At 44.4% G+C, this 13,763-nt stretch overlaps 1 protein-coding gene across 21 annotated transcripts in view; it reads left to right on the forward strand.

Annotated features, from left to right (window-relative positions):
• The window catches only part of obscn (obscurin, cytoskeletal calmodulin and titin-interacting RhoGEF), a 241,276-nt gene that overhangs the window by 180,064 nt on the left and 47,449 nt on the right, over positions 1-13,763 (forward strand). For 2 of the 21 annotated variants that reach the window (XM_031903713.1, XM_031903715.1), the window contains 2 exons: positions 2,503-2,545; positions 6,565-8,529. The exons of 18 other annotated variants lie outside the window; for them this stretch is intronic. In XM_031903713.1, coding sequence (XP_031759573.1) covers positions 2,503-2,545; positions 6,565-7,927 — 1,406 coding nt within the window. In that variant the 3' untranslated portion in view covers positions 7,928-8,529. Of the gene's footprint in view, positions 1-2,502; positions 2,546-6,564; positions 8,530-13,763 lie in introns of those variants that run through there. One more of the 21 variants, XM_031903714.1, reaches the window with a different exon arrangement.

A 13,763-nucleotide genomic window follows, 5' to 3' on the forward strand; every position in this document is an offset into this window, starting at 1 on the left:
GGCCACTCGTTAGTCCTGGTCAATGCAGTCCTACTGGGCCACTCGTTAGTCCTGGTCAATGCAGTCCTACTGGGCCACTCGTTAGTCCTGGTCAATGCAGTCCTACTGGGCCACTCGTTAGTCCTGGTCAATGCAGTCCCACTGGGCCACTCGTTAGTCCTGGTCAATGCAGTCCTACTGGGCCACTCGTTAGTCCTGGTCAATGCAGTCCTACTGGGCCACTCGTTAGTCCTGGTCAATGCAGTCCTACTGGGCCACTCGTTAGTCCTGGTCAATGCAGTCCTACTGGGCCACTGTTAGTCCTGGTCAATGCAGTCCTACTGGCCACTGTTAGTCCTGGTCAATGCAGTCCTACTGGGCCACTGTTAGTCCTGGTCAATGCAGTCCTACTGGGCCACTGTTAGTCCTGGTCAATGCAGTCCTACTGGGCCACTCGTTAGTCCTGGTCAATGCAGTCCTACTGGGCCACTCGTTAGTCCTGGTCAATGCAGTCCTACTGGGCCACTCATTAGTCCTGGTCAATGCAGTCCTACTGGGCCACTCGTTAGTCCTGGTCAATGCAGTCCTACTGGGCCACTCGTTAGTCCTGGTCAATGCAGTCCTACTGGGCCACTCGTTAGTCCTGGTCAATGCAGTCCTACTGGGTCACTCATTTGTCATGGTCAATGCAGTCCTACTGGGTCACTCATTTGTCATGGTCAATGCAGTCCTACTGGGCCACTTGTTAGTCCTGGTCAATGCAGTCCTACTGGGCCACTTGTTAGTCCTGGTCAATGCAGTCCTACTGGGCCACTTGTTAGTCCTGGTCAATGCAGTCCTACTGGGCCACTCGTTAGTCCTGGTCAATGAAGTCCTACTGGGCCACTCATTAGGCAGAATGGTCTACTTAGACTCTACTTGGGTGTGGTTTTATTATAAACTGAGGGTCAGGATTGGGTAAAACTTGAGCGAATCCTTGTTTTTTTAGCATTTGTTCCTTTTTTTGCATTCACCTTTTTTTCTTCAAAAACATCAAAAATGAGGCTCCCGGTGTTTACAATGGACTATAGGTGAACGGCGCTGAGTTTTGGATTAAAAAAGATGACAGTTTTCTGATCCTGGTTTCATAGTTTGCTCATTGCACTACATTCGGGAATGAGAAGAAAAAGTATCATCCATGAGGGGGTGCCAAATGGGATTATCATTTATTACTGGAAGCCCCTGGTTGGCACTCACACCTGGGTCTAGAAGTGCCCCATAGCAATCTTCTTCCACCTCTTCATCCTCCCCTACAGCCCCGGGTTGGGCTTTTCACCCTACTGCCCAGACGTGCCCAGACCAGACCGTAGAGAAGATCCAGAAGATCTACAGAAGTGATTATAATTTGGCACCCCCAGTGATTATACCTTTACTTCTCCTTTAAAGTAACATTCTGAAATGGTCTGGTACTGTTAATGCATATTCTTCAGCATTTAGAACAGGGGTGGGCAAACTTTTTGGCTCAGGGGCCACATTGACTTACCGAAGGGCCGGGCCAGCGTCACAAATTACGGGGCCTCTCAGCTCCCCCCAGCATCCCACCCAGCATTCTCCAGCTCTGCTCCCCAGCATCCTCCAGCTCCACTCCCAGCATCCTCCAGCTACCACCCAGCATCCTACAGCTCCACCCCCAGCATCCTACAGCTCCACTCCCAGCATCCTACAGCTCCCTCCCAGCATCCTCCAGCTCCCCCCAGCTCCACCCCCAGCATCCTCCAGCTCCATTCCCCAGCTCCTCCCCAGCATACTTCCCTGCATCCTCCATCTCCCCCCCAGCTACGTGTGGCTCGCTCCATCCTCCGGCTGCTTCTGACCCCGGTTCCCGCTGCACCCTCTTATATGGTTGCGCCCCATGCATGCTGATGTCACGCACACGCATGGGGTGCAACCAATCAGGGGCCATAATTCTTTTAAGGGGGCACAAGTCGGCGAGCCGGATTGAAAAGGCCAGCGGGCCATAGTTTGCCCACCCCTGATTTAAAACTAACTATTGCCTCACTTGTAGTTTCCAAAATGCAACTTCCAGCAACTCCAACTAACGTGTGGTACAAGTAGCTGCTGGGAGTTGTAGTTTGGCAGCTGTTGGAGATCCAATGGGGAGAAATCCTTATTGTATTGGGATTTGTTATAAAAAATGGATCCAATGTTGTTAATGTCACCCTTTTGCTGTGAACTACAGCTGCGTCAGCTGGGATTTCATGTAATAAAAAGCAGTGCAGTAATCCATAGCAACCAATAAGATGTTGGCTTTTGAATGCTAGCTTCTGATTGGTTGCTATGGGTTACTGCACCTTATATTACATAACCCCACTTGACTCTACATTAAACTACATGAATGAGATTGTTGTATGTAGAAGTTTCCGGAAGCATGAGTGCTCTAGCTGACCATTTAGGTTCCTCTTAATTAACTTAACCCAATTAGACCAATCATTCCAGCTTCTGCCGATTTCTAACCCCATGCTGTTCATCCTGTTTCCTTTGTAGTCACTGAGCAAGACACTAAAGTGCCCAAGAAAACCGTCATCATGTAAGTGCCGCTTGTGTTCTTTGTACATTGTGTCCATGCATCTTCTGCACGTTCCGCTAACATGATCCCAATGTGCCACCACCTCATGCTGTGTTTCTGTGCTGCCGCCAGTTTAACGAGGAACGCCCCATTGCATGCGCGGAAATCTGTCATGGCGTTTGGTGATGCACCCCTTGATATTTATTGGCTGATTTATACATAGACCTAACAGAGTTTAGCCGCCTACTTATATACCATACTATAGAAACACCTAGAAGTACCTAGAACGTACCCATAGTTTTATGGTGCCACTAGATTATGGACATTTTACATACCAGCTATGAAAAAACATTACTGGTCCATAAATGATGGAACTTTTATTGAACTTCTTGAGTTGTTTGGCAAAAAAATGTCACCAATAAGCCATTGGTGTCTCCAAGACTATACAAGAACAAGTCTGTGAAGGTTCTCATTCATCCAGGTCATGGTATATCTGTAGTAATAAGTCAAGTCAACTGGACTTGCTGTGTTTTTCTTGAAGACGTTTCACCAGTCATCCAGTTCTCAATTCAGAATGACTGGAGCCACATTCCAGGTTATTTATTCCAGGAAGATCTTCGTACAGGTCATTCTGAATTGGGAAAGCCAGTTGGATGATTGGCCAAACGTCTTCAAGAAACCACAGCAAGCTCAGTTGACTTGACTTATTACTACAGATAGACAAAAACAAAATCACATTCATTTCCCAGACAGAATTTTCATATAATTATTATAGTTTGGGTGCATGTTTATAGCTACTGCAGCGCTCCTTTCATTCGCACTAACCAAAATGATTGGCCAAGTCTAAAACTATGAGAGGCTCATTTTCAAATTTGAGTTTTTTCTTAAAGTTGATATAAAAAAACAACTTGATTTTTTTCCATGGTCAAGTTCTAATGTGTAGCGCTGGTTCCTTCTGAAAGCTCAGACTCAGGCACACTTTACTGCTGTGCTGCAAGTTGGAGTGATATCCCCCCCCCCTCCCCCCCAGCGGCCTATCAGCAGAACAATGGGAAGGGAACAAGATAGCAGCTCCCAGTAGGTATCAGAATAGCACTCAATAGTAAGAAATCCAAGTCCGGCTTGGGACTCCTCCAGTTACATGGGAGTAGGAGAAACAATAGGTTAGCTGAAAGCAGTTCTAATGTGTAGCGCTGGCTTCTTCTGAAAGCTCAGACTCAGGCACACTTTACTGCTGCGCTGCAAGTTGGAGTGATATCCCCCCCCCCAGCAGCCGATCAGCAGAACAATGGGAAGGGAGCAAGATAGCAGCTCCCAGTAGGTATCAGAATAGCACTCAATAGTAAGAAATCCAAGTCCGGCTTGGGACTCCTCCAGTTACATGGGAGTAGGAGAAACAATAGGTTAGCTGAAAGCAGTTCTAATGTGTAGTGCTGGCTGAAAGCTCAGACTCAGGCACACTTTACTGCTGCGCTGCAAGTTGGAGTGATATCCCCCCCCCCCCCCCAGCAGCTGATCAGCAGAGCAATGGGAAGGGAGCAAGATAGCAGCTCCCAGTAGGTATCAGAATAGCACTCAATAGTAAGAAATCCAAGTCCGGCTTGGGACTCCTCCAGTTACATGGGAGTAGGAGAAACAATAGGTTAGCTGAAAGCAGGTCTAATGTGTAGCGCTGGCTGAAAGCTCAGACTCAGGCACAATGCACTGAGATGGCGCCTACACACCAATATTACAGCTACAAATACATTTGTTGGTTCAAGAATAAAAGGTTAAATGGCAGAGGGAATTATTTGCTGTGTAACAGTGTCATTTAGAATATAAAGTACCCCATAAACATCATGACAGAATACCTTTAATATTTCTTTGCCAGGGCTGGATATTTATGCAAACAGCCACCATTTTCTATTCACATTAACCATTTTCTGTAAAATTATTTGCAGCAAAAAGTAACAACCTCCTCCGTGAATAAATAACCAACATGCTGAGTTACATGAATGGCGCTGGGTAATATCTGTCGAAATTTTATTTTAACAAATGCTACAAAGGCCATTGTTACGTTGTCAGGATTCATCAATCCCGAGGAGGTAATGGCTTTCTGACAGTCACAAAATAGGCATTTAGTGTTTGCATTAAAACATCCCCTTAGCAGGTCTCCAGGCGAGGAAAGCTACACAGTATTTACAAATAGAACAAGGCATTTGTAATGTACAGTGGATTTATAGGAAATTGCACCTTTCTCACTGTCATTCAACAAACGAAAATAACTCATCCAATGGCTCCTTCCAGATATCGCTTTGAGCCACGAGCAGCGAACAGATTATTATTATGATTCATACGTCGGGCACAAATCCATTTCTTGTTTTCTCATTTTTAGCTCAAGTAAATGATCAGCTCTCCTTGACCTAAATATTTCCCGTGTAGAAACTCTGTATTGTCTCCCAATAGCCTCTGACCATAGAATATCTAAATAGACATGTAAGATGGGACTGGTGGGCTCTTAAGGTCCCCATACACGGGCCGATTCTAGCTGCTGATATGGGTCCCTTAGACTGATTCGGCAGCTAATCGGCCCGTGTATGGACCCTACCGACGGGCCTGCCCGACCGATATCTGGCCTGAAATCGGCCAGATCTTGATTGGGCAGGTTTAAAAATCTAGTCGGATTGAGGACCGCATCAACAAGCCGATGTGGTCCCCGAACCAACTTTGCCTATACCCGTCCTTATAATTAGCCTTGATTCTCTCGATATTGCCCACCCGTAGGTGGGGATATCGGGAGGAGATCCGCTCGCTTGCCGGTATCGCCAAGCGAGCGGATCTTAAGGTGTATGGGGACCTTTAGACTGGAGGAATGGAGAGTTCACCATGACTACATGAAGGGCTTCTACTGCGGTAGTCTGGTTATGAATTTTCCTAGATATTTATTAGCAGTTCGTTGGTGGGCTTCAAAAACAGATTTGATGTCTAACAGAAAAGGACATATAGTATCTCATTATGATTTGTTAGACAATCAGAAGTGATCTGGAAGGAAGAAAAATCCCCCCTAAAAGCTGAAGTATCACCTGACCTGCTCAAGATTTTTGGTTGCCCTCCTTTTGGATCACGTTGTAGAGTAGTTTGGAAAGGATGAACTTCATAGACACCTTATGAATATGCTACATCTGGACTAAACATGTTTTGCTGTATCCTCCTCTCAAAAGAACTTCCTTGAGAAGATTCAAGATGTCACCATGATACTATTTGATATGTGTCCTGGTCTTTCCAACTATTGATTGAAGAGAATAATTCTCTAATACTAAAACTTTGCCAGAAAGTTTTAGTCCCCCCTCCACTGCCCCAAGCTCCATAGTTTGGGATTACCTACTTTAGTGATTTCTGTGAAAGAGGCATTTGCAGGAAGTTCCCAATTTTAATTGTATATTGCCAGAAGAAAACTGCAAGTTGTTGTGAACCCAACTATCACCCAGCATAAATATCATTCTATGGCAGTGGATCTCAACCTTCCTAATGCCGCGACCACAGTTCCTCATGTTGTGGTGACCCCCAACCATAAAATTATTCCTAAGACCATCGGAAATATGTGTTTTCCCATGGTCATAGGCGACCCCTGTGAAAGGGTCATTCAACCCCCACAAAGGGGTCCCGACCCACAGGCTGAGAACCGCTGTTCTATGGTGTCAACTAACACGACGGTTCCGATTAGATGGAACTTTAACATTTTTTCCAAGGGAAGTCAATTGAATTTCATGCATTTTCCAGAATTACAATATTTAAGTTTCTATTTAATGGAAAAAATACTAATAATAATAATAATAATAATAATATGGCTGACTTGAGTTCCCAAGATAGGACTTCTTCAGAGGCCATATATACTGTGAATACCTTAGTGCTTGATTTGTGTGTTTAACTACAAGATTGCGTTTGTGTGTGCCATTCAGCATGATCTTTAAAATCCGTGTTGAGAGTCACGTGACTAACCTAGCATGGGGGACGTGGTCGTTTCATCATGCACATTTTAATTCGCACATTTACATCACTAGAGAGGAGACAATAACTACAGTGGTGAAAAGTCCAAGAATGAGACGCCGACCTGGATTTTCTCCTTCGCGTCCTGCCTCTGCCTCCCCCTCTAGGCAACCAAGATCTGAAATGTCAACTCCGGAACCTCACTTTGTATCCAGAACCAAACAGTTTGTCCATAGGTCCGAGCAAGAAACCAGAAAGACTGTGCTCCCTACGCTCTTTGTGACAGAACCAGAGGACGAGCGAGGGGCACATTCCCGTGTGGAAGAACAAAAGCCCAGGTACTTTGAAGTTGAGGAAATTATTGAGTTTAAGGTGAAGAAATCTCAGCTGCCTCCAAGAAAAAGAGGGACATCCCCAGCCAAACCAGAGAAAGACGATTTCGGTGGAAGGAAGTTCACACGACCAAGACGTTCTCCTCATGATGATCCCAACACAAACAACTCCAACAACAAATCAGTAGAAGAATCAAAGTCTTCATTCCCTTCTTGCGGTTTAACAGATTCCGATATCACGTCAATGGATTATGGACTTATAGAGGAGGACTCCAACTTAGATGATAACCTACATTTACAGTGTGTTTCAGAAGAGGATGACGACTTCTTCTCAAATGATAGTGCCGCTGCCACTGGATATCCTGCAGCTCACAGAAATAGTCCCAATCAAGGAGAAACCAAAGTTCAACTTAGTGAGTCAGATGGAGCAGAAAGACCATCGTTAGATACCGAAGAAAATGCCTCTGAATTCCAAGAAGTGCCCTTGGAAGTAGAAGATGTCATTGTTGAAGAGCCACCAGAAGAAGAAGAAGAAAACGACGACCTCAAAAACAGAGATAAAAAGATTCTCACTTGTGACGGGAAAGTCCTGACATTTGAAGACCTTGAAGATTATGTTCCAGGCCAAGGAGAGACTTACGGATGCGATGAAAGCGACCCGAATATCGGCAAAGACGAACCCTGTGAAATCTCCGTCCTGCAGGCTGAAATTAACGAGCCAACGATCGGCAAGCCTGTGTTGTTAAACGTGGGGAGACCCGTGGTGCCAAAACCAAGGCAAAGCTTTTTTCACAACTTTAAAGAAAATATCACCGGAGGCATATTCATGGCGGCATCAAGGATGAGTCGGATGAATTTAATGGGATCCTCAAATGTTTCCTTCAGCATGAATGAAGCCTCCATGGCTGGGGCTAGTGTGAGCTCCCCATCCCCTGGCGCGCCATCATTCAACATTAAGCCTTCCTACTGCACAGAGGTCCAACGTTCTGTAGACAACGGACCACCAAGCTTTAAAACAGAGGTTTCGACCAGGACCTTGAGCTATGGAACTCTTGGAGAAACCGTGACATTGCATATAAGCAAAAAGGATCCTTCCCATAGTTAAGGCAGGGGAAATGGGGCACGAGAAGGGGGGATATGTGCTATTGCAGTCTTAAAGGGAACATTTACACTAAATACATCAATTATTATTATCAAAAGTGTCATTCCATAGTAAAACTATGATGAGCTAGCAGGTAATAAGCCTAATAATATCTTACAGACGGCTTATTCTCCTCCTTACGACGAAGAGTATTATTCTATGGTAGATACCTCGCCCTACCGTTACCTACTATTCATGATCACGCGAATATGACTCAACTACGGAAATGAAATTCTGTGTTTACATTAATGCACCGAATAGTGACGTGAGCAGATGCGATTAAGGCGTCAGTGCATTGAACACTGCCAAATTCTGCCTTGATATGAAGTCATTCTACACAAACACAAGACTTGCTGGGCCACTGCCATAAACACATCACTAAGTATCTTGGTCCAAGTCAACATCTAATAAATTGTGCTAAATACTAAAACAAAATGGGACATGACCCTTAGGTATAGTCCTTATCCTCTGATGATATAAGAACATCACTCTACAGTTTATATATATACATACAGGTATGGAATCCCTTATCCGGAAACCCATTATCCAGAAAGCTCCGAATTACGGGAAGCCTGTCTCCCATTTTAATCAAATAATTCAGAATTTTAAACTGATTTCCTTTTTCTCTGTAATAATAAAACAGTACCTGTACTTGATCCCAACTAAGATATAATTACCCCTTATTGGGGGCAGAACAGCCTATTGGGTTTATTTAATGGTTAAATGATTCCATTTTCTCTGTAATAATAAAACAGTACCTGTACTTGATCCCAACTAAGATATAATTACCCCTTATTGGGGCAGAACAGCCCTATTGGGTTTATTTCATGGTTAAATGATTCCCTTTTCTCTGTAATAATAAAACAGTACCTGTACTTGATCCCAACTAAGATATAATTACCCCTTATTGGGGGCAGAACAGCCCTGTTGGGTTTATTTAATGGTTAAATGATTCCCTTTTCTCTGTAATAATAAAACAGTACCTGTACTTGATCCCAACTAAGATATAATTACCCCTTATTGGGGCAGAACAGCCCTATTGGGTTTATTTCATGGTTAAATGATTCCCTTTTCTCTGTAATAATAAAACAGTACCTGTACTTGATCCCAACTAAGATATAATTACCCCTTATTGGGGGCAGAACAGCCCTATTGGGTTTATTTAATGGTTAAATGATTCCCTTTTCTCTGTAATAATAAAACAGTACCTGTACTTGATCCCAACTAAGATATAATTACCCCTTATTGGGGGCAGAACAGCCCTATTGGGTTTATTTAATGGTTAAATGATTCCCTTTTCTCTGTAATAATAAAACAGTACCTGTACTTGATCCCAACTAAGATATAATTACCCCTTATTGGGGCAGAACAGCCCTATTGGGTTTATTTAATGGTTAAATGATTCCCTTTTCTCTGTAATAATAAAACAGTACCTGTACTTGATCCCAACTAAGATATAATTACCCCTTATTGGGGCAGAACAGTCCTATTGGGTTTATTTCATGGTTAAATGATTCCCTTTTCTCTGTAATAATAAAACAGTACCTGTACTTGATCCCAACTAAGATATAATTACCCCTTATTGGGGGCAGAACAGCCCTATTGGGTTTATTTAATGGGTAAATGATTCCCTTTTCTCTGTAATAATAAAACAGTACCTGTACTTGATCCCAATTGAGATGTAATTAATCCTTACTGGATTCAAAACAATCCTATCCGGAATACCCTTGGCCCCAAGCATTCTGGATAACGGGTCCTATACCTGTATATGTAAAAGCTTCAGTTGACAGTGTATTTGCTACGTATGTTGGCAATCAAATGGCTGTTCTGGAAGAGGCGTCTCTAATTTGCCCCCTTCCCAGCTGAGGCTTACCATGGCATTACGAATACGTTCTACTGAGAAAATAGAATCTGAATGTACAATAAACAGTTGGCACGTCAATTCCCGTAACTCGGGGACTCGTGACAGTTGCATATTAACACGTACTCAAAGTGACAAGCTTGCCGTTGATGTTGTAGATGATTCGAATGTTTGTATCGTTGTATTGTAGTTTTTCCAAAGCATGTACTTTATTTTGTTCTTATTTATTAAACCCCCCGCCCCCCCCCCCCCCCCCGCAGTCAGAGATGTTCGTGAAACCTCTATAGACTGCTTATAGTCAAATGTCCAGTTCATAAAAGGAAGAGATAGTGGTTGTGAACCATACTGTGTTGTTTGAGGTCTGCTTACTTTTTTTTTTTCCTTTGAAAGGGGGTTAGTTGCACAATAATACATGTATTGTAAGGGCGGGTCTTTATATTTTTGGACTTCTGTATGAAGATTCATGCTTATAGAGACAGTGGGCAGTATGATACCATTATTAGACAGTGCCTTGACTTGAAAATGGATTAGAACATGTTGTATTTCTTGTCTAAATAAATGTTGGCTGCTTATTAAATGCACCAAAAGGCCTCCGGTGGCTCCTTGTTTTCTTCCCAAGAGGTAGAATGTCCCCTTTATTATCAAAAAAAGGGCCAAATAGACAGGGTCAGACTGGGGGTGGCAGGGACTACCAGGGCTGCCGCCCCAGGGGCCCCCTTACTCCCCAACTGGCCCCCACTGTGGCCCCTAAACACTCTGCTACCCCCCAAAACCCCCTCCCCCAAGTGCATGTAAATGAAACTTACCTTCAGTGGACAACGGTGGCCCAGTGGAAACCCGACCCTGCAAGTAGACAAATCTATGTATTACAGGGAACATATAGCCTGTCTATAAAAAGGGTTTACATATAGTGATGGGTGAAATGTTTTGCCAGGCATGGATTCGCGCGTCCAACAAAAGAATAGCCGCGGGTGACAAAAGAATAGCCGCGGGCAACAAAAGAATAGATGCGGGTGACAAAAGAATAGCCTCGCAAAAAAAGAATAGCCGCGGGTGACAAAAGAATAGACGGGGTGACAAAAGAATACCCTCATGACAAAAGAATAGCCACGGGAGACAAAAAAATAGCCGCGGGTGACAAAAAAAATAGCCTCGTGACAAAAGAATAGCCACAGGCGACAAAAGAATAGACGCGGGTGAAAAAAGAATAACCTCGCGACAAAAGAATAGCCACGGGAGACAAAAGAATAGCCACGGGTGACAAAAGAATAGTCGTGGGCGTCAAAAGAATAGCTGCGGGCGACAAAAGAATAACCGTGACAAAAGAATAGCCTTGCGACAAAAGAATAGCCACGGGAGACAAAAGAATAGCCTCAGGTGACAAAAGAATAGCCTTGCAACAAAAGAATAGCTGCAGGCGACAAAAGAATAGCCTCACGACAAAAGAATAGCCGCGGGAGACAAAAGAATAGCCACGGGTGACAAAAGAATAGCCTCGCGACAAAAGAATAGCCACGGGAGACAAAAGAATAGCCGAGGGTGACAAAAGAATAGTTGTGGGTGAAAAAATGAATGGCCACGGGCGACAAAAGAATAACCATGGGCCACAAAAGAATAGACGCAGGTGACAAAAGAATAGCCTTGCGACAAAAGAAAAGCTGCGAGCGACAAAAGAATAGCCGTGGGCGTCAAAAGAATAGCTGCGGGCGACAAAAGAATAACCGTGACAAAAGAATAGCCTCGCGACAAAAGAATAGCCGCTGGAGACAAAAGAATAGCCTCAGGTGACAAAAGAATAGCCTTGTGACAAAAGAATAGCGGCGGGAGACAAAAGAATAGCCACGGGTGACAAAAGAATAGCCGCAGGTGACAAAAGAATAGCCTCGCGACAAAAGAATAGCTGCGGGAGACAAAAGAATAGCCACGGGTGACAAAAGAATAGCCTCGCAACAAAAGAATAGCCGTGGGTGACAAAAGAATAGTCGTGGACGACAAAAGAATAGTCGTGGGCGTCAAAAGAATAGCCGCGGGCGACAAAAGAATAACCGTGGGCCACAAAAGAATAGACGCAGGTGACAAAAGAATAGCCTTGCGACAAAAGAATAGTCGCGGGTGACAAGTTTTTTTGACGCGCAACATTTTCTCTGTTTCGCAAATTGTCCACCGCTTGTAAATCTTTTGAAAGATTCGCGAATTTTCCGGCGAAGCGAAATGGGACAGATTCACTCATCACTATTTACATACACTCTGATCTTGTATCTCTTCATATTGGTTGTCCCACCCACTGAGCATTACATGGCTGCTTATATTTGTTTATTGATATAAAATCCCATAGTGGTTAAAGACCTCAATTCCAAAACATAAATTACTGGGACACAGTGGCCTCTGGTGAAAAAGAAAATCAAATGAAAATGATCAGAAATGACCAGGTGGCTGGGGCAAGCTCTATTTGGGCACCGGCATAATCCTGTTTTATGTTTAACTCAGCAAGAAAAGACTTGGGGGCAGATTTATTAGAAAGTGAATTTAGAGCTTTATTCATAAAAACTCCCCCACTTTCTATTTATTCCTATGGGATTTTTAGAAGCATATTTATCACATTCACTATATAATACATACAGGCTGTTTCTGTACTCATTTATACAGCACCAACATCATACACCAAATTTTACAGGACAATCTCTCTCTCTCTCTCTCTCTCTCTCTCTCTCACACACGGGTTCATTTAATGAAGGGTCAGGGGGGCAACTAACCTGCCTGTATATATTAGGAGTGAGGTATTAAACCCAGAGGAAGCCCCAGCACATAGTGCCCTGGTTGGAATCAAACACCGGACCCAATGCGGCAAGACCATGCTTCATACAACACATCCACATCTATCTGCTCTTCAGTCATTGGCCATTACGCTGGCCATACACATTAAGATCTTTTTTGTTATCGTAGGACCAAGCTTATCTTAAAAAGTACGATTTGTCCATCAACGGAAGCGACCATTTCAAGCGATATCGTCCAGTTGGACAATGGGTAAATTTCAAAATCGATTTTCTGACCGATGTCGGATGGAAAATCGCTAGATGTGCGATGGTTCGGTGCCCGCTAACTTTATGATGATTTGACGGATTGGTCCGATCGCACTGAAATTGGTCGTTAGGGACAGTAAAATCTTAACATGTATGGCCAGCTTTAGGGTTTGGGGGACTCGAGTTGGCTATTACTGCTCTGTATACTCAACACATATTCTCTCCTACCTTGGTTCTACAGAGAAGAAGATATGCACATATTCCTTATAACTACAATTTGCCAAAGTCGCCCGAAGTTTCCTCTCAAGGCAACTTCGAGCGACTTTGGCAAATCATCACTACACATATGCCATCCCACTGGCGAGTTACATTCCTGCCGGTGTGATCAGGGTCAGACTAGGGGGTGCAGGGCCCACCGGGGCTCCCACCCCAGGGGCCCTGCAGGTGCCCCAGCCAGCCGGGTCCCCTACCCCGCCCAGGGGCCCCCCAAACCCCCCCACAGGGCCCCCACCCGGCATCCTCCCCGAGCACGTATAAATTGAACGCGTCAGGGCAGGAGCGTTCGGGAGGGGGATCATCAACAAAGATCAGACTGGGCTTTTTCCCGGTGTCCCAGCAGCCCAGTCTGACCCTGGGTGGAATGGCATTGGGGGGAGATTAATCGTCCGCGGCAACAAAGATTTGTCAAGGGGCAACTAATCTCCCCGTCTGCCACTGCCCTTAGGGGGAAGACACACGGAGCTACTTAGTAGCAGCTACTTGTCATGGCTACTAAACTCCAGAAAATACTGAGAATTGCCTCTGCTAAAACACACGTAGAGACAATTATCAGTAAATGATCAGCATTGTCTGTTTTAGTAGCCGTGACAAGTAGCTGCTACTAGTAGCTCCGTGTGTCTTCACCCATAACAGTCTTTGG

The sequence above is a fragment of the Xenopus tropicalis genome, chromosome 6 (genome assembly GCF_000004195.4).
Source record: "Xenopus tropicalis strain Nigerian chromosome 6, UCB_Xtro_10.0, whole genome shotgun sequence".
Classification (NCBI taxonomy): domain Eukaryota; kingdom Metazoa; phylum Chordata; class Amphibia; order Anura; family Pipidae; genus Xenopus; species Xenopus tropicalis.